The following is a 22,023-nucleotide window of genomic DNA, read 5'->3' as shown; positions in this document are numbered from 1 at the left end:
ATTTGTTTATTTATTGAGTATGTGTGCATATGTATATAATGTACTGTGCTTACATATTCTATTGTGCTGCAGCAAGTAAGAATGTCATTGTCCTATCTGGGACATATCACAATAAACACTCTCGACTCTTTTCTGGTACATGGCTGGCATTGCTGATCCAGTATTCCACAATTAATAATTCAGAGATCATAACAGTCTAATAGTGAAAGCCAAAATGCACAACATCAACTTGAAGGTTGGGAAATGGTCATCTGCGAAGCAAATCAAAGGTTAGCCATTCTTTAGCTAAAGGAAACTATGATCACCAGTCTGAGTTTCCTATTAGCATTAACACCCTGTAGAATTGTGTTGATACTCCTCGTAGTTTAAAACTTGTGAAAATAGCCCATTACTTTGCCTATTCTAATAATTATGCTTGATCAACCCAAGAGCCTACACGCTCTGTAGCTTTAATGAGATCTCTGTAATGAGACCACTAAATGAATGTGTACACATAAACCATGACACAAATGACCCAGAAGATACAGCCAAGAAATCAAGATGGTGAAAAGTCGTAAAGTACTTAAAAGTGGTTCAAAACCATTTTCTGCATCATTCGTTCGAGGATACTTGCTCTCCCATTAATTAAAACTATTAACTTGACCATAAAATGTCATTGTATGCAGCTGAACCCAAGAATTTAAGCATACAAAAGAAAATGTAAAAAACACAGAAGCCAGAGGCAGCTTTTCAGCACCTTGTACCTGTTCCAGCATCAAGTTGAATCACAGATGATCTTTTACCTTAGCACCACTTTTCTATCCAGGTAGCAAAAGTACTTTGGGAGTACTGTACCCAGAAGGGCTGCAGTGGTTTAATCACACCTGTATCCCCAAGGGCATTTAGGGATGCACAATAAATGCTGACGAGGGCCAAATCCAGAAAGGTAATTAAATTTCAAAAAGTTTTGATTCCGTTAACGTTCAAAAGCCTATTGATCTCCGTCTTGAGCATACTTAACTACCGCCCCTCTTGAATAGAGAACAAGAGATTCACCTTCACCCTCTGGGTTCCTGGCTCCACACCAAAGGCAGGGGGAACATCACATCTTCACTTGAATTGTCTATTCAGTCCCCTTTCCCCCCCCCCCCCCCCCCCCCCATACTTCCATGATATCACCTTTCATTCATCTGAACTCCAGCAGGTGTAGAGCTTAATCTAATAGAACAATAGAGGGAGGCACAGTGGCACAGCGGTAGAGTTACTGCCTTACAGCACCAGAGACCTGGGTTCGATCCTGACTGCAGGTGCCTTCTGTACATTTGTACATTCACTCTGTGACTGCATGGGTTTTCTCCTGGTGCTCCTGCTTCCTCCCACACTCCAAAGCAAAGATCCTATAGCGGAGCAAGATAGGCCACTCCTGCTAAATGCAATGGGCTGATGTGTAGTGCGCAACGGAGCGGAACGTGGGCCTTTTTTTCCATCCATTTCAGTAACCCGACCCGACTCGCAGTGTAATCAACGTTGCGGGGTTTGTGTTAATAAATTATAATTCTGAAAAAGGAGAAGATTTTTACCAAAGAACTTTTGATTTTTACGAGGATGTTTCCGTAACCAGCTTCCGTCTCCGTACTAGTATCTTTGCTCCGCTATGGGATCTTTGGTGCGGAGATGGAAGCCGGTTACGGAAATGGGGCCGAAAATTACTCATGAATCTGCCCATGACCGTACTACGTCTTTTTTGTCGAGTGGGCTATCTTGCTTGCTATAGGATCTTTACTCCAAAGAAGTAGATTGTAGATTAATTGGCCTCTGTAGATTGTAAATCGTCGCTAGTGTGGGGAGGCTAGTGTATGGGGTGATCGCTGGTCAGCACGGACTCGGTTGGCCAACAGGCCGATTAGTTGTTTTAAATCTCTAGTAAACAATACCTCCCTTCATCAGTGAAACATTTAATGCACACACTTGAATTTAATTGAATACATTTTATGAGCCAAATATGTATTTATACAAGGAATTTACCTTGGTGCTTTGCTCGCAAGTAACAACATGATATGCAGTAGACAATTAAAAATAAAACATTATACTTTAGAATTAAATAAAATACCAGAGCAAAAGGAGGTTACAGACTTTTGGCTGTTGAGTAGAGCTACTACTCGTGGAAAAAAAACTGTTGTTATGTCTGGCTGTGGTGGCTTTGACAGTCCAGAGTCGCATTCCATGAGGTATAGGGGAGGGAGAGCTCTCCTAAAGTCTACAATCAATTCCACCGAAGGGCATTGAGCTCCAGGTTGTTGCGATGGCACCAGGACGCTAGCTGTGTCACTTCCTGTCTGTATGCAGATTCCTACCTATCCTGGATCAGTCCAATCAGGGTTGTGTTGTCCACAAACTTGAGAAGCTTGACAGAGGAGTCTGTGGAGGTGCAGTTGTTGGTGTAGAGAGAGTAAAGGAGAGGGGAGAGTATGCAGCCTTGCGGTGCTCCTATGCTGAGAATCAATGGGTCTGAGATGTGCTTTCTCAGCCTCACATGCTGCCTCCTGTCTGTCAGGAAGTTGGTGATCCACTTACAGAGGGGTTCAGGCACAGTCAACTGGGAGAGTTTGGAATGTCGTAGCTCTGGCACAATGGTGTTGAATCCAGAGTGAAAATCCACAAACAAAATCCTTGCATAGGTCCCTTGGCGGTCTAGGTGCTGGAGGATGAAGTACAGGCCTGGATTGACTGCGTCATCCACTGATCTATTAGCCCGGTATGCAAACTGCAGGGGGACCAGCAGGGGGTTTGTGATAATTTTCAGGTGGGCCAGCACAAGTCTTTCCAGGGTGATTACAGAGTTCAGTGCGACAGGCCTGTAGTCATTAAGACCAGTAAACCGGGGTTATGTTTTTGTCTATGGAACCTGCAGTAGAATTCATTCAGGTCGTCGGTCAGCTGACGATTGTCCAAGGAGCGGGGCGGGGGGGGGGGGGGGGGGGGGATTACCTCTTGTAGCTGGTGATTTCTTGCAAGCCCTTCCACACTGAAGATGAGTCATTAGCTGAGAACTTGCTCCTCAACTTCTCAGAGTACCTTTCTTTGGCAGCTCTGATTTCTCTTCTCAGCTTGTACTTGGCCTGCCTGTAGAGGTCTGCATCCCCACACCTGTAGGTCTCATCTTTAGATTGGCGGAGCTGTCCGAGTTCTCCTGTAAACGAAGGCTTGTCATTGTTGAACCAGGTCCAGGTCCTAGTGGGAATGCAACTGTCCTCACAAAAGCTGACATATGATGTAACAGTGTCTATATATTCACCGAGGCTTGAGGTTGCTTCCATGAACACATTCCAATCCGTGCAGACAAATCAGGACTGTAGGTTTTCAATGCCCTCGCTTGTCCACTTTTTGATTGCTCTGACCACAGGCTTAGCAGATTTAAGTTTCTGCCTGTAGGTCGGAATAAGGTGAACTAAACAATGATCAGAAAGTCCCAGAGCCGCATGGGGAACAGAGCGATATGCATTCCTGATTGTTGTAAAACAATGATCAAGTGTTCTCTCCCCTCTGGTGGGGCAGGTAGTGATGTCTGTATTTTGGAAGCTCTCGGCTGAGGTTAACCTTGTTAAAATCTCCCAAAACAATGACCATGGAGTCCGGGAAATCACTTTATAGCAAATAAGTTCTTCCTTGGAAAGGACAGCTAGTCCTCTATTCTAGCACTGAAGGATTAGCTCCTGTACAGTAGTCTATCCTATTGTACTAGGATACAGTAGTTATCAAATATCACAAGTCAAAACAGTATTGCAATTATACTCTAGTAGCGTACTGTTACAACCATAGGAAAATGTCTGCTCTTGTACTCAAATCCGCTTGCCATTAAACGCATTGTACCACTAGCCTTTGCAATAAAAGTAATTGTGCAACTTGCATTTCTATTAAAGGCCATTGATTAGATTAGATTAGATTTGTTTATTGTCATTCAGACCTTTCGGTCGGAACGAAATTTTGTTTCCCTGCAGTCATACATATAATAAAAAATGACAAAAACATACAATCAACACAAATTTAACATCCACCACAGTGAGTTCACCAAACACCTCCTCAGATTCAGATTCAATTTTAATTAAGTCTCTGTCTCTTCCCTCTTTGTTCTTCCTCTGCGCCAAGGCGATCCAGGCTCCAGATGTTGTGACCCCACCAGAAGCAGATTTACAATCACATATTACAATTGCTCCATAATCTTTATTCTACAGTAACATTTCTTCACAAAACGTTACTCCCTTATGAATTGGTACACTGTAAATGGCTCGATTGTTACGATGCATTGTCTTTCCACTGACTGGACAGCACGTAACAAATGCTTTTCACTGTTACAAGGTACACGTGACAATAAACTCATTTTGTCCTATTATATTGTTGACCATTCACTGGGCCTGTCTCGACCCCTCACTGCATTCTTCTTGCCACAGTTCTGTGTACCATCTGCAAACTTTAATAAGATCCATGCGACCACTGATCGCACTCCACCAGCCAGAATACCTTCCACAACCCTCTGTCTTCCATGAATACGCCAGTTCTGAATCCATACAAGACATTACCAACTACAGAGGCTGTGCCACAAAGTCAGAAGACCTGAGTGCGCCGCTGGCAGAAAAGCTAAATTGCTTCTTCTCCCGCTTTGAAACATCACAACAGCAGCACTCACCTGCTACAGCCCTGTTCCCACCCTCACCTGGCTCCTGTACTACCCCACTCACTGTCGGGGAACACGATGTCAGACGGGTGCTCCTGGCAGTGAACCCCAAGAAGGCTACCGGCCCAGATGGAGTCCCTGGTAAGGTGCTCAAAGCGTGCGCCCACCAGCTCACTGCCATCTTCACCAGAATTTTCAATCTCTCCCTGGCCCAGGCAGTTATTCCGTCCTGCCTAAAATCAGCCACAATCGTCCCTGTGCCGAAGAAGTCTCCCATCACCAGCCTTAATGACTACCGTCCTGTTGCCCTCACTCCGGTAATCACGAAGTGCTTCGAGAGATTGGTCCTCCAGCACATCAAGGACTATCTACCACCAGACTTCGACCCCCACCAATTCGCTTATCGCCAAAACAGATCCACAGAAGACGCCATCACCGTAGCTCTCCACTCTGTGCTGAGCCATCTGGAGCAGGGGCAGAGCTACGTCCGGATGCTCTTTGTGGATTTTAGTTCAGCCTTTAACACAATCATCCCGGACATCCTCATTGGTAAACTGGTCACTCTCGGCCTCCCCACTGTCACATGTGCCTGGATTAAGGATTTCCTCACAAACCGGCCCCAGACTGTGAGACTTGGCCCCCACCTCTCCTCCACTCGCAGGTTGAGTACCGGTTCCCCACAGGGCTGTGTGCTAAGCCCCCTCTTATACTGTCTCTACACCTACGACTGTAGTCCGGCCCACAACAACAACCGCATCGTCAAATTTGCTGACGACACTACTGTGGTCGGACTTATTTCAAAGGGAGACGAGGCAGCCTACAGAGAGGAAGTCCTGAAGTTGACAACCTGGTGCTCAGAAAACAATCTGGCTCTGAACACCAGGAAAACAAAACAGCTCATTGTCGACTTCAGGAGGCACAGCACCGACTTAGTCCCCCTACACATTAACGGCGAGTGTGTGGAGAGGGTCAACACCTTCCGGTTTCTCGGCGTCCATATCGCGGCTGACATCTCCTGGACGGACAACACGACAGCGGTCATCAAGAAGGCTCAGCAGCGGCTGCACTTCCTGAGGGTCCTCAGGAAGCACAACCTGGACTCTAACCTGCTGCTGACCTTCTACCGCTCGTCCATCGAGAGCCTGCTGACATACTGCATTACAGCATGGTATGGCAGCTGCACCATGGCAGACAGGGAGAGGCTTCAGAGGGTAACCAGGACAACGCAGAGGATCATTGGTTGCCCTCTCCCCTCCCTGATGGACATCTACACCTCCCGCTGCCTTAGCAGGGCAAAGAAGATCACCAAAGACAGCTCCCATCCTGCGTTTGGACTGTTCGACCTGCTGCCCTCTGGAAGGCGCTATAGGTGCATCAAATCCAGGACAAACAGACTCAGGAATAGCTGCTTCCCGAGAATTATATCTACCATAAATTCAAATCCACACATGCACTGACTACACCGCCCAACACGGACTTCCATCTGTATATATGTATATATGTATGTAGCGCCGTAGAATTTGTGCACCTATTCCCCCCCCCCCCATCTCCCTTCTGTTTTGTTTTTCTGTTTCTTGTTTTTTGTGTAAAATTGTATGTATGCACTGAGTACGAGCAGCTTTCAGTTTCACTGTACATGTATAGTGACAATAAATGGCATATCTATATCTATCATATGACCAACTGACTGTAAATCCTGCATATCTTAATCTTCCAGACCAGCCTCCCATTCGGGATCATATCAAAAGCCTTACTAAAATCCATGTCTACAACATCCTTGCTTCGTCGATCTCCAGATGCAAGCATTTAGCAGTAATGGAAAAGTTGAGAGCAATAACAGCATGATTTACTGATGATATTAGTAAGGACTATCATGAGATTGATGCAGACAATAAGTAGCTGCAAAAGAGAAAACATGAGATAAAGAGTTTGCTGATTTATGCAGAAAAAAGTATGGAATTTAATATTTAGGAAACCAGGATTGTAGGGCTGCAGAGCACAAATAATGGCTGTGGAGAGGATGTTTCCACTTGTGGGAGAGACTAGGACCTGAGGTCATAGCCTCAGAATTAAAGGATGTTCCTGTAAGAAGGAGATGAGAAGGACTTTTTTTTTTTATTCAGAGGGTGGCGAATCTGTGGAATTCATTGTCTCTGAAGGCTGTGGATGCTAAGTTTATGGATATTTTTACGGCAGAGGTAGATAGATTCTTGATTAGCACGGGTGTCAGGGGTTATGGGGAGATGGCAGGAGAATTGCGTTAGGAGAGATAGATCAGCCATGATGGAATGGTGGAGTAGAGTCAAGTCAAGAGTCCAGAGAGTTTTATTGTCATGTGTCCCAGATAGGACAATGAAATTCTTACTTGCTGCAGCACAACTGAATATGTAAACATAATTATAATACAGAACGGGAGATAAAGCTCAGTATAGACCATATAGACACACCTATGACGTGGACAATGGTTGGGACGATGCCCTGAAAGGTTTTGCAAATAAGAACTCTACACAATAGCTGATTCATAATGATAATTTTTTACCTCTCCTCAGGTACTGCCCAACCTGTGGTACTTCCAATATTATATCACCAGCACTTCCCCAATACCTTATCTTCTTAGGCAGTTCCTTGGGATTGAGAATAGTGTTTCCTCGATGGCCTGCTTGCCTTCATCGGTCAGGGAAGCGAGTACAAGAGTCAGGAAGTCATGTTGCAGCATTGTAGGACTTTGGCTACGCTGCATTTGGAGTAGTGTGTGCACTTCTGGTAACTTCATTACAGAAAGGATGTGGAGGCTTTGGAGAGGGACTGAAAACGTTTACCAGAATGCTGCCTGGATTATTAGCTACACTCTAGAATTTTTGGAGGCTCATCAGAGAACTGATAGAATTATATACACTTATACAAGCATAGATAGGGTAGACAGTCAGAACCGTTTTCCCTCAGTGTGGAAATTTTAAAGACTAGAGAACATAGCTTCAAGGTGAGAGAGGCAAAGTTTAAAGGATATGAGGAGCAAGTTTTTTAGAATCAAATACACAGGACAAGATGTTAAGAAGTCCCTTGTGCCAATAGGTGGGGAGCATTTCACACCATTCGTTGATTGTTGAGTGGTAGACTCTCAACATCGGTGGGGGGCGGTGGGGGTATACGTATATCTTGGCCTGGGTAACCTTCAGGACAGTTGGGCACAGGACACATTTTAGTATTTTAGATGGTGGTGGAGGCAGATACGATAGTGCTGTTTGAGAGTCCTTCAGATAGGCACATGGATATGCAGGGACATTGGCGGTTATGGATCACGTGCAGGCAGAAGAGATTAGTTTCTCCCTTCATAGATGCTTCCTGATCTGCTGAGTTACACCAGCACCTAGTCTCCTTTGTTGTAAACCAACAGCTGCATTTCCTTGTTTCTAGAGATTAGTTTAACTTGGCATTGTGTTCAGCATGGATAATGTGGGCCGATTGGCTTGCTCGTGTGCTGTAATGTCCTATGTTCAGTTCTGTGCGTTTCATGGTAGCAGAAGCATCCTATATGGAAACCAAAGATTTTGCCACAACTGGGTCACTAAGCATGGTGTTTGAAACAGGGCTGTGGAGTCGGAGTCGGATTTGTTGTTGTTGTTGTTGTAATTTTGGTGCTGCAGGAGTCGGAGTGGGTAAAAAAAAGTCCCGACTCAGACTCAGACCACAATAAAAATTTCAGAGACAACGTAAATCGGAATAAATCCCACTTTTTAAACATACCGCGCACGTTCCCGTTTAAACATGGGAAGGCAGACTTTTGATGTTAAACTAATGGAATTTAAGATTTTCTTGGTGATTAAAAAGTAAAGAAATATGATTGGTCATCTAAACTTACAGTACAAGAAGTCATCCCTGCTTATCCAGAAATAGTAAAATTTGCAACTATGAAAGTAACAGCCAAACCACCCACTCAGGTTAGCGTGGAGAGACTGTTCGACACACTGAACATAATTAAATCAGATTTAAGGGCTTCAATGAAAGAGGATCTGGCAGAAGCAATTCTGTTCCAAAGGACAATTTATTAATACATTTTTGACATTTTTGTAGCAAACTTAACAACCTATGCATTTAGTTTTAATTTCTGTTGCTCTTGAGAATTTTTTTGTCATAATTTAGCCATTTAGCTCATACCTGTGGCCTAGGTTTAATACATTTTGTGGTAATGCTTTTATAATTTTTATTTTATTCAATTGAATGTTAATTTTGTCATAGTCCTATATGTAACTTTTTTTTCTTTTAGCATAATGAATTGTTTTTTTTTTCAAGAATAAACAATAAAAACCACAATAGCATAACTACAACCATTAAAGGGCTTTCTCACGGTGCGACCTGACGCAAGACTTAACAAGAGTTTAACATCGTGGGAACCTCCTGCGATAACAGTACGGCATTCGTGGACCACCGAGGACCTCCGTGGCACTAACGGCAGATAGTCGTGTAACTTTGTAAGGTCGGGAGAAAATTCAAACATTTTTGAATTTCTCCAAGAGTGACTTGAGCACTTTTTTGCTGAGCGTTGCAACATTGTATGAACGCAGATGCCAGTGCGATATCCGTGCGATATCCGTAATGACTCTTGCGGGTACCGTGGGAACTCCTGCAAACGGTAAACCCGGAAGCTTGACAGAGGGGACATAAGGTGAGTAAAAAAGGTGGTCTCAATATCGCCAATGGACCATGTGTCCACCGAGGACGTCCCACCTAATTGTCATTGTTTGAGAATCTTTTTCACAGTAAGACTTGCAGAGATGCCTCTCAGAAAAGCGCAAAGAAAGGGGTCAAAGAAAGTCAGAAAGTTTTTAGCCATGCAGGTAAATGAGGAGGAGACTCGGCAAGAGAGACAGGTGGAGAGGCAAGAGGAGATGCCAGAGATACCACTGCCTGTGGGCTCCTTGGAGCAGGGAGAGGGTGATCAAGGTGGATTTGGGATTGCCTCCCCAGTAGCTGTTGCCTCCCCAATAGCCTCAGCAGATGATAACATAAAGGGAAGATGGCAGAAGGTAAGGCCATATAACTTCAACAGGGAACAAGAGGGGAAACTGGTGGAGTGGTACCAATGCAATGAGATTCTCTATGACAAATCCAGAGAGGATTATAGAAATAGGGAGAGAAAACGCAACCTGCTGGAGACGAAGGCTGCGGAGTATCCCGCGTGCTCATGTGAGTATCTATAACAATATATTAGTTTATGTACAGGAGAACAATTTAATGTTATCCATGATTTAAAAACATACAATGCTACAGATGTAAAAGTGCTGTTTTTGCAGTTACCTTTAATTTATCTTATAAGTCTGTCTGTTCCCTGCAGCTGCAATGTAAAAGTAGTGGCAGACAGCTTTTACACCCTCTTTGTTTGAAGTAGGAATCATGTCTCTAAGAGCCATGGGCTTAACCCAGTGAGACTTCCTCTTAATTCTCTTTTTAATTAATCTCACCCTTCTGCCTTCACGCAAGCGTTTTCGATGCACATGTTGCGCTAATGCATACAGAGCGTCAATGAAAATAACAACCAGCCTGTACTCGAACCAACTTTGTATAGGCATGTCTGCAAATGAGCCAATTCTACGAACGGAGGATATTTATATAGTGTGTGAAAAAAAGTGACATCATTTGTGCCACGTGATTAACTACACTACAGTCCACGATGTTCATTCACGATTAACGGGAAAGATCGGGAGACGGACAAGTCACTCGCACAAATGACAGAATTGCCGAGTACCGTGGGAACTCTTTATCTACCCCCCGTTATATCGTGCGGAACTCGTGCTGGACCACGACCACTTCACTCTGGTGACATCTTGCGTCAGGTCGCACCGTGAGAACCGGCCATTAGACGCAAACATTAAAGGACATGGGTTTAAAAGGTAGCCTGATGATTCATGTAGTTCTTATGAAATGGCATCTTGTGTAATGTCATCATAGCAGATTTAGAATTATTATACCTACGGGTGGGGGTCGGAGTCGGAGTTGGAGTCGGATACACAAGAAATCAAGGAGTCGGAGTTGGAGTCGGATGTTAGGCGTATTGACTCCACAGCATTGGTTTGAAACACAGTTCATTTCTTCAACTCCACGTGTTAACATCACAGAGATTGGAGATGCTCTGAACCTTTCTGGATGTTCCTTCTCAGATCCGAGCTGTCACAGGTCAGACATTCCAATGCGTGGATGCTACAATCTTTTGATGGCGAATTGGAGAACATCCTCGAAACATTTATTCTGTCCTTCTGTTAATCTCTTACTGTGACGGATTTCAGAGTAGTAGGCCAGTTTCAGAAGTCTAGCATCTGACATGGAAATACCGCAGAGCACAGATTAGATCAGATTAAGCTTGATCAGAGTCCCATTGCTGCAGATGGAGGCCTGATAATAGACACTGAATGGCAAAACAACGAATATGGACAATTTTGCACAGGCAGCTTTATTTGCAGAGCTCCAATGCTCCAACGTTTCCGCAGGGTTTTGAAGTCTTGGTCTTCAAACGTACTTTTCTTAAATGAGCAAACTCTGTGCTGATGCAGTGCACTTGCTGATGAATTAAGAGTGATACAGCGTGGAAACAGGCCCCTCGGCCCAATCTCCCCACACCAACCAACAGGTCACATCTATACGAGTTCTGCCCGATTGCTCTTGGCCCATATCCCTCGAAACCTGTCCGGTCCATTATATCACTGAGATTAGCCATCAAGAATTTTTTTTAGTCACATGGGAACGGAAACAAGGAAACAAAATGAAACAATGAAATTCTTACTTCCAGCAGCACAGCAGATATGTAAACATATCACACAGTAGACAATGAGCAACAAAGGGAAGTTCAATAGTAAAACAAAGAGACAATTTAGTGCAATATAGTCCCGTCCCCCACCTTCTCTCTCCCCCTGTGGTGTGGGTCTGTTGTCTCTGTTGATGTTGGCTGCTGACATAGAGAAAGTAATCCACGTCTTCCAAAGTTCTTTTGCGGAGTGTGAATGTCAGGGTCAATTTTTGGCAGTGCAGTGAAGGACATGCGTCTTCTATTCAGCGAAATGCTTCACCAATGATGAACTTTCAGTTTAGTTTAGTTTATTGTCGTGTGCCAAAAAGTTTTTTGTGTGCTGCCCAGCCAGCAGAAAGACAGTACACGATTACAATCGAGCCATTTACAGTGTATCATAGTTAAAGTAAGAAATGTTGCTGTATGAGTAGATATTTAAGAGTGTGGAGCGATTGTAAGATGTGATTGGAGATCTGCTTCCGTGGCAAGCACGCAAATAGTCGCCTGGGTTGAGTGTCATCTTGGAAGCAGAACTGGAACTCGGGGTCCAGGTGTGCGCATGTGCAGGTGTCGTCCGAGTTCTGTAACTCAGTTCTACAGATGGGCATGAGACGCAGGCATGCCTACCTTGTTCACTTTCCTTACACAAACAGATCAGCCTAACAACAAACCCTTGGATCCATTTTCTTGGCTGCAACAATTTTAATGACCATGCAATATTTGAGAAAGTTACTCCAAGAATGTCAAAAAAAAAGTTTTATTTTAAGATGAAAATAATTAGCCCTGTTGGCTTATTTTGGGGGGTGGGAATTAATTTAGTTGTTATTGCTTGACTTTCAGCACACGAAACACACCAAGCTCTAAAAACAGCAAAAATGATAATAAGACTGTAGATACAAGACACCAGAACACAAGCAAAAACTGTTCCAAACCAACCACTATAAACACCACAGGCATGAGACAGGAAACTGAAAAAAGAGGAAGCGATGGGATTCCAAGGAGCAACACCCCTGGCAGGGGTAAAAGCGGGCAGATTTTATTTGATAATTGTACCTTGAAATGGCACCGTTTTCTTGCCTATTTACCCTTAATTTATACTGTAATTTTTTTTAATTATACTGTAAAATAATACATTTTACTTGCTTATCATTTCTTAATTTACACAAAAATGTGATAATCATATCTTAAAATGATACCAACTCCTTGTTTGTTTATACTTAAGTCATATTGAAAATATTTTATATTACACCTACACATACTTGTAACACGATACCTGTTCCTTGCTTGGATGGAGAGTGCACATACGTACCAAGGCCGTACAGTTGCAGTGTGACCGTTGTGTACGTAACTCTGTGCTCCCCACCCCAACCCCTATACGGTAAGTCTAGGGGACAGAGGAAAACCGCTACTCTACATGTGCGGAGCCGAGTGCTAGCCGTAGCGATTTGCATGCAAAGACGGTCGGCCCGCACCAGCGTACACGCTTTCCGCTAAAATAGACTCCACAGATTTCCACGCACTCAACCATTGGAGCAGCTGCTCACTGTCTCGCGGAAAGCTATTTATAGCGGAGACTTAGACAGGTTTTTTTTTTCGAATTTCAAACTCAGTGGAAATACGCGGAGAAATCTCATGCCCAACACAATTTCTCTCCATCAACACAGTGCCTCACATCAAGCCCTTTTCCATCTTATTTCCCGCTACTGCCCTCTTTCCTCCCCATCCCTTAATTTCCCCCATCTCATTCCTTCCTCCATCTCAACTCCTTTAGCCACCTTCCACTTTTCCCCATCGATTTTCTTTCCCCCCTTTCTATAGCCCTATCCTTCTCCCTCTTCGCCATCTGTACCCACTCCCCCTTTTCAACTTGCCTGTCTCTCCTTTTCCATGCCTGTCCCCTTCATTTTCTATCTAGCTACCTCTTTCCCCATGCTCCTCTTATCCCCATCACCCTCCCATCCCATTACCCCCTCCTTCCTCATTAACCCCCCGACCCTCCTCCATCCCAATACCTACCCATTTACCCTGCCCCCCACCCCCCTTTACCCCATTACATAAAAACACAGAAAATAGGTGCAGGAGTAGGCCAATTGGCCCTTCGAGCCAGCGTTGCCATTCAATATGATCATGATACACAAAAAGCTGGAGTAACTCAGCGGGACAGGCAACAAACATCTCTGGAGAGAAAGAAGGGGTGACATTTCGGGTCGAGACTCTACTTCGGATTCAATATGATCAAGGTTGATCATCCTCATCGTTAATCGTTACCCTTTACTGACCCATTACCACCTCCCTCCCCTCAACCCTCCCCCCCCCTCATTACCCCTCTCTCTGGCATATCTAGCACCTCTCTCCCTCCCCACTACTCTCCCCTCCCAACCTCGTTACAACCCCCCCCCCCCCTACACACATTACCCTCCCACTCCATTACCATTGCCCCTCTCCTCCACCCATTCCATTACCCCAACCCAATTACCCCCTCCCACACACATTACCATCCCAACCCATTACCCTTCCACTCCATTACTTCTGCTTGCTACTGCACGACCGTCAACAGCTGGGCTATCTCATGCAGGTTACGCTCGCATGGGCACTAGTTGCAAAAGGGCTGTTTGGATTTTTAAGCGGGCAAGTTTGGTGAGATGATCCATGTCCAAAGTTGTCGAGCTGCGGCTTGAAGAGCGACAAGGTTGGTGCACATCTGGTGGTGCCGGGGAGGATGTTCCACTCTGGGATAGTCCATGGACGTAGTGACTGTGGATAGCTATTTTTGTTTGCTCTAATTCTAGTATAAATAATGTGATGCGAGGACTGTCTAGTAAACTTCTGGGTATTGGATTGAATGAGGTGAGATTTGTTACTGGGGATGATGCCATGAGTCTCCTTGTAGATAGTACGTAAGCGGGCTTTACTCACATTGCCCCTCTCGTCCTCCCCTCGCATTGCCCCCCAAACTTCATTACCTCCTCCCTCCCACCTCATTATCTTCCCACTCCATGTAGAAGAGAGATCGAGCAACTGTCCATATGGTGCCAGCGCAATAACCTGGCCTTCAACACCAACAAAACCAAGGAACTGATTGTGGACTTTGGAAGGAGTAGGAGGGGGACCCACAGCCCCATTTATATCAACGATGGTTGAAAGGGTCAAGAGCTTCAAATTCCTGGGCGTGCACATCTCTGAAGATCTTTCCTGGTCCGAGAACACTAATGCAATTATCAAGAAAGCTCATCAGTGCCTCTACTTCCTGAGAAGATTACGGAGAGTCGGTTTGTCAAGGAAGACTCTCTCTAACTTCTACAGGTGCACAGTAGAGAGCATGCTGACCGGTTGCTGGCTTGGTTCAGCAATTTGAGCGCCCTGGAGAGGAAAAGACTGCAAAAAGTAGTAAACACTGCCCAGTCCATCATCGGCTCTGATCTTCCTTCCATCGAGGGGATTTATCGCAGTCACTGCCTCAAAAAGGCTGGCAGTATCAACAAAGACCCACACCATCCTGGCCACACACTCATCTCCCTGCTACCTTCAGGTAGAAGGTACAGGAGCCCGAAGACTGCAACAACCAGGTTCAGGAATAGCTACTTCCCCACAGCCATCAGGCTATTAAACCTGGCTCGGACAAAACTCTGATTATTAATAACCACTTTCTGCTATTTGCACTTGATCAGTTATTCATGTGTGTATATATTTATATTATGGTATATGGACACACTGATCTGTTTTGTAGTAAATGCCTACTATGTTCTGTTGTGCTGAAGCAAAGCAAGAATTTCATTGTGTCCATATACAGGGACACATGACAATAAACTCACTTGAACTTGAACATGACCCCAACCTCTTTACCCTCCCACCCCCCAAACATACACACACACACTACCACCCCCTCCATTACCCTCCTACTCCATTGCCCCCCAAACTTCATTACCCACCCAGTCCATTACCCCCTCCCATTATCTCCCTACTTCACACCCCTCTCCCATTGCCCCCTCCCCATACACCCCCTCCCCGCGTACCTTTGGTGTCCATGAGCCAGGTGAAGAGGAAGCAGGGCGCGAAGCCGATGGGCCCCCACAGCACCAGCAGGCTGATGTCGGGCGTGGTGAAGCCCAGGGCGCGGCGGGCCGAGTTCTGGATCGGCCCCCACGAGTTCCACACCAGGCCCTGCATGAAGCCGAGCAGCGAGAAGATGCCGAGCACCAGCCAGCGGCGCCCGAACACGCGGTTGCTGCCGTATGCCTGGCAGGGCGGCGGGCCGAGCAGCGGCCTCCTCTCCTCCTCCTCTGCCGCCCACATCGCGGGCGGCACTGACCAAAGATCGTAGAGGGACAAGATAGACCACTCCTCGAAAAACGCGTAGTATGACGTGTGTGACCGTCGACGCCATATTGTTAAGCATTTATTGGGCTGTAATGGCGTCCTCAGCTAAATCTTCATCTCACTGCTCCGCTATCAAGTATTCTAATCGTAAATCTAAACGACCCAACCTGTCATTCTTTAGGTTCCCCAATAAAAAAGAAAGGTGAGAAAATATTTTTATTATTTTCAGTCGATATTCTGTCGTGAAAATGGTATTTTCTGTTCTCCCATCAACGGCCATTGGGAAACATTAGTCGGTACATTAGAAAGTTCTTAGACTTATTTTTAATAGTTCTTTACTCACCACAATAATAAAGACAATTTTAACACTTCTGTACGTTTTTGGTTTTGTTTTGTAAGGGATTAGTCTGCACACTATGGCCCGCGGACACATCAGGTCCAGTGACCAGGAGATTTTTCGAGTCCGAGAATGGGCGGCTGTTACCCATTATATTCCTCGAACATAGGGACATAGCAAACAACACTCACATACATACAAGACATCACAAGCCCGCCGTGAAGAAGGGTGCAATCAAATATTATATAACTCTGCTCTATCATCTTTGGGTGCAATGGTGGGTCGGGGGGTTCGGTGGTGGCGGCCGCAATCAAAGATACTAGTGGAGCTCTGCTCTATAATCTTTGGTGGGAATGGGATGGCTGCACGTTATAATGTGCTATCGTTCCTCTCTCCGTCTCGCCCTTCTCCCTCTCCCCCTTGTCCCTGTCCCCCTTCTCCCCCCCCCCCCTTCCCCTGTCCCCCCCCTTTCCCTTCTCCCCTCCCTCTCCCTCCCCCCTCTCCCCCTCTCCCCTCCCTCCTCTTTCTCCCCTCTCCCCCTTGTCCCTGTCCCCCTTCTCCCTGTCCCCCCCCTTTTCCCCTTTCTCCCTCTCCCCCTTCTCCCCCCTCTCCCCCCTCTCCCTCTCTTTCGATCTCTCTCTCCCCCCTCCTCTCGATCTCTCGCTCCCTCTCTCTCTCTCTCGCTCTCTCTCTCTCTCTCTCCCTCCTCTCTCTCTCTCTCCCCCTCTCTTCGCGATCTCCTTCCCTTCCCTCTCTCCCACCCCTTCCATCTCTCCCTCCCTTACCTCTTCGTGAGAGTTGGCAGCTCTGCTATGCCTTGGGTCCAAAAGAGGATAGATAGAAAATACTTAATTGTCTTTGTAAGAAGATTTTAATAAGCTCTTCTACATTTAAGGTAAATTGACATATTAGAGGCAAAACACATTTTCAATATACAGGTCTCTCCACACAACTGAAAACAATTGCATTTAAGTGATATATCATCCATTGTTCAGGCAAGTAGCACTAGGTTACAATAAACTTCCTGCATATTCCAGGAATTCATCTCATAAAAATGGGAGAGGCTTAAATGCATTGTAAAATCATAAATCCATGTTGACTTGGACTAATGCTTTTACTGCTATCCAAATGCCCCATTATTACATCTTTAATAATTGACTCCAGCATCTTTCACACCACCAAAGTCAGGCTAACTGGTCTGTAATTCCCCATTTTCTCTCTCGCTCCTTTCTTGAAAAGTGGGATAGCATTAGCTATCCTCCAATCCACAGGAACTGATCGTAAATCTATTGATCGTTGGAAAATAATAGAAACATAGAAATTAGGTGCAGGAGTAGGCCATTCGTCCCTTCGAGCCTGCACCGCCATTCAATATGATCATGGCTGACCATCCAACTCAGTATCCCGTACCTGCCTTCTCTCCATACCCTCTGATCCCCTTAGCCACAAGGGCCACATCTAACTCCCTCTTAAATATAGCCAATGAACTGGCCTCGACTACCCTCTGCGGCAGAGAGTTCCAGAGATTCACCACTCTCTGTGTGAAAAAGGTTCTTCTCATCTCGGTTTTAAAGGATTTCCCCCTTATCCTTAAGCTGTGACCCCTTGTCCTGGACTTCCCCAACATCGGGAGCAATCTTCCTGCATCTAGTCTGTCCAACCCCTTAAGAATTTTGTAAGTTTCTATAAGATCCCCTCTCAATCTACTAAATTCTAGAGAGTATAAACCAAGTGTATCCAGTTTTTCTTCATAAGACAGTCCTGACATCCCAGGAATCAGTCTGGTGAACCTTCTCTGCACTCCCTCTATGGCAATAATGTCCTTCCGCAGATTTGGAGACCAAAACTGTACGCAATACTCCAGGTGTGGTCTCACCAAGACCCTGTACAACTGCAGTAGAAACTCCCTGCTCCTATACTCAAATCCTTTCGCTATGAAAGCTAACATACCATTCGCTTTCTTCACTGCCTGCTGCACCTGCATGCCTACTTTCAATGACTGGTGTACCATGACACCCAGGTCTCGCTGCATCTCCCCTTTTCCTAGTCGGCCGCCATTTAGATAATAGTCTGCTTTCCTGTTTTTGCCACCAAAATGGATAACCTCACATTTATCCACATTATACTGCATCTGCCAAACATTTGCCCACTCACCCAGCCTATCCAAGTCACCTTGCAGTCTCCTAGCATCCTCCTCACAGCTAACACTGTCCCCCAGCTTAGTGTCATCCGCAAACTTGGAGATATTGCCTTCAATTCCCTCATCCAGATCATTAATATATATTGTAAATAGGTGGGGTCCCAGCACTGAGCCTTGCGGTACCCCACTAGTCACTGCCTGCCTAATGAAGAACTCAACCATATTATGGTCACTCTTGCCCAAGGGGGCAGTACAACAAGATTGCTAACTAACCCTTCCTCATTACTCAATACCCAGTCTAAAATAGCCTGCTCTCTCGTTGGTTCCTCTACATGTTAATCATATGTATAAATATATGTGTATGTGTATATATATGCATGTATATGTATATGTGTGTATATATGTATGTATATATATGTTTATATGTGTGTATGTATGCATATAAATGTATCCATATGTATGTGTGTATTTGTATGTGTGGATATGTATGTGTATATGTATGTATGTATGTGTATATATGTGTGTGTATATATGTATGTGTATATATATGTGTGTGTAAATATATATATGCATATATATATTATTACTATATAATTATATATATAATTGCCTTTATGGTTTATGTATATCATCTTACAAGACAAATAAATTAATAGCGATTATTTAAATCAAAGTAGCTTCTGATACATGAGAATAAACTATTATCTCTAACTTGCCTCTCACACACAGACACACATTCATATAAATATATTAAATATATATACGTTAAATTTAATTTTTTGCAGTGTGTGTTAAAGCAATACAATGCAAGGGAAACTACACAAAGGAGGGGTCTGTTCCCGCTACAAGATACTTGAGGATCTTTGCTTTGGATCAAAGATTATAGCGGAGCTCTATAATCTTTGCTTTGAATCACAGCGGGTGGAATACCGGAAGTCGAGTGTCGCTGTAACAAATGGCGGCCGTGACGTTCCGTTGCGTACTACACGTCAGCCCATTGAATTTCGAAGGAGTGGTCTATCTTGTCCCTCTACGATCTTTGGCACTGACTGACTGACTAGCGAGCGAGGCGGACAGGCCGCCCGTTGCCCCGGGTTACCCGCGGCCTGCTCGTTCCCCGGCGCCACCAGCCACCGCTGAGCATGCGCACCCCTCACACCGCCGCCGACAACCTCAAAGAGCTGACCTGGCCGTGCTATGACGTCACGGCACCCCAGTGGCGTCGGCCGCTAAATCCTTGCTTTAATTTACCGATGACGGTGTGATCGTGGGTTCAAATCTCGGCTGGTACATTGATTCACTCAACAAAAGTGTAGACTCAAACAATAAGTGTGTAGGAAGGAATATGAAGGAACTGCAGATAGTTTGAACCGATGTAGACACAACATTCTGGGGTAACTCAGCAGTTTTGGTCACCTAATTTGAGGAAGGACATTCTTGCTATTAGGGAGTGCAGCATAGGTTCACCAAGTTAATTCCTGGGATGGCGGGACTGATATATGATGAAAGAATGGATCGGCTGGACTTATATTCCCTGGAATTTAAGGGCCTGTCCCACTTGGGCGCCATTTGCGTACACAAAATCCCGGGATCTCCAGTTTTCTCCAACATGCCAAAGATGATTAGCCATGATCATATTGAATGGCGGTGCTGGCTCGAAGGGCCAAAAACACCTATTTCTGTTTCAAACAGAGATAATATGTCGGAGACGGTTAGACAGGTTGGGGAACTGGGAAGGGGGGAGGGATGGAGAGAGAGGGAAAGCAAGGGTTACTTGAAGTTAGAGAAGTCAATGTTCATACCGCTGGGGTGTAAACTGCCCAAGTGAAATATGAGGTGCTGATCCAATTTGCGCTGGGCAACTGCAGATGCTGGTTTACACCAAAGATAGTCACAAAGTGCTGGAGTAACTCTGCAGGTCAGGCAGCATCCAAGAAATAGGTGACCTTCTGGGTCGAGACCCTCCTTCAGATTGAGAGTCGGGGAGAGGGAGACGTAGAGATATGGAAAGGTAAGGTATGAAAATGAGCCATTCTACACTTCCTTGTTCAGCATCTGCTTTGATCTGTCGTTTTCACACCTTACCCTTCCATATCTCTGTGTCTCCCTTTCCCCTGACTCTCAGTTTGAAGAAGGGTCTCGACCCAAAACGTCACCCATTCCTTCTCTCCACAGACGATGCCTGCCTGTAAAGTTATTAATTACCAAAAGGCCACAAAGTGTCATGTCGAGTTTATTGTCGACATAGGCACACAAATACGGTGAAATACAGGTACAATGAAAATCTTGCTTGCAGTAGCATCCTTCAGACTGATAGTCAGGCGATAGGGAAACTGGAAGTATGAAAAAGTACAGAACACATCAGAGCCGGCACCGATGGCCAAGGAGCCCACAATGGTCCATTGTTGGCTGTGGAGGAGGTGATAACGAAGGGATATGGACAGTGAAGCTAGCTGGATGCCTTGGGTGGGGGAGGGACGGGGAGAGAGGGGATGCAATGGTCATTTGATATTAGAGAAGCCAATATTCATACCGCTGGGGTGTAAGCTAACCAAGCAAAATATGAAATGTGGCCTCACTCCGACAGTCAGTGCAAAATCTTTTTTTTTTAGTTTAGTTTAGTTTATTATGATGTGGAACAGAGGGATCTGGGAATAACCGTGGCAGGTTCGTTGGTATCATTTAAAAATAAATTGGATAGGCATATGGATGAGAAGGGAATGGAGGGTTATGGTATGAGTGCAGGCAGGTGGGACTAAGGGAAAAAAGCTGTTCGGCACGGACTTGTAGGGCCGAGATGGCCTGTTTCCGTGCTGTAATTGTTATATGGTTATATGGTTATCGTCACGTGTACCGAGGTACAGTGAAAAGCTTTAGTTGCATGCAAACCAGTCAGCAGAATGACAATAGATGCTTACAATTAAGCCATTTACAGTTTACAGATGCATGATAAGGGAAAATGCATGAGTGCTGGAGTAACTCAGCAGGTCAGGCAGCATTCCTGGAGAACATGGAAGTGACGTTTCAGATCAAGTCTTTTCTTCAAACTGTTTTGCGTTGGGACCCGTCTTCAGGCCTATCCGTGTTCTCCAGGGACGTTGACTGACCTTCTGAGTTACTCAAGCAATTTGTGTCTTATTTTGTGTAAACCAGCGTCTGCAGTTCCTTGTTTCTACGACGTTAGCAATCCTCCAATCCTCTGGTCCCACCCACCCATACATACAGGGAGAACTGGGAAAATACAGTCAGTCAAAGATCCTATAGCGCAGCAAGATAGACCACTCCTTCTAAATGCAATGGGCTGACGTGTAGTACGCAACGGAGCGGAACGTGGGCCTTTTTTTCATCCATTTCAGTAACCCGACCCGACCCGACTCGCAGTGTAATCAACGTTGCGGGGGAAAGGTTTGTGTTAATAAATTATAATTCTGAAAATGAGGAGAAGATTTTTACCAAAGAACTTTTGATTTTTACGAGGATGTTTCCGTAACCGGCTTCCGTCTCCGCACTAGTATCTTTGCTCCGCGATGGGATCTTCGGTGCGGAGACGGAAGCCGGTTACGGAAATGGGGCCGAAAATTACCCATCAATCTGCCCATGACCGTACTTCGTCTTTTTCGTCGAGTGATCTATCTTGCTCGCTATAGGATCTTTGGTCAGAGTCAGCACCATTTTCATTCTCACTTCTCTTAATTAACTGACCTACAGTTACTGAGTTAAGCCATTCATGACTAATAAGACTCAAGGTTCTAACTTGGAGTAAGGACAATTTAACTAGACCATGGTTGACGGGGCTTTCA

The 22,023-nt window shown here is 45.1% G+C and overlaps 1 protein-coding gene across 3 annotated transcripts in view; it reads right to left on the bottom strand.

The window, feature by feature from the left end:
- slc49a4 (solute carrier family 49 member 4) overlaps positions 1–15,734 on the bottom strand; it is a 91,599-nt gene extending 75,865 nt beyond the window's left edge. For all 3 annotated transcript variants that reach the window (XR_008723787.1, XM_055638785.1, XM_055638786.1), the window contains exon 1: positions 15,443–15,734. Coding sequence is in view for 2 of the 3 variants with exons in the window: in XM_055638785.1 (XP_055494760.1) it covers positions 15,443–15,722 (280 nt within the window). In the remaining variant the exon portion in view is untranslated. The remainder of the gene's footprint in view (positions 1–15,442) is intronic.
- Positions 15,735–22,023: the final 6,289 nt, after the last annotated feature.

This window comes from Leucoraja erinacea, chromosome 7 (genome assembly GCF_028641065.1).
Source record: "Leucoraja erinacea ecotype New England chromosome 7, Leri_hhj_1, whole genome shotgun sequence".
In the NCBI taxonomy this organism is placed as follows: domain Eukaryota; kingdom Metazoa; phylum Chordata; class Chondrichthyes; order Rajiformes; family Rajidae; genus Leucoraja; species Leucoraja erinaceus.
Note: the sequence above shows the minus strand (reverse complement) of the source record. Positions and strands in the feature narration are given on the sequence as shown.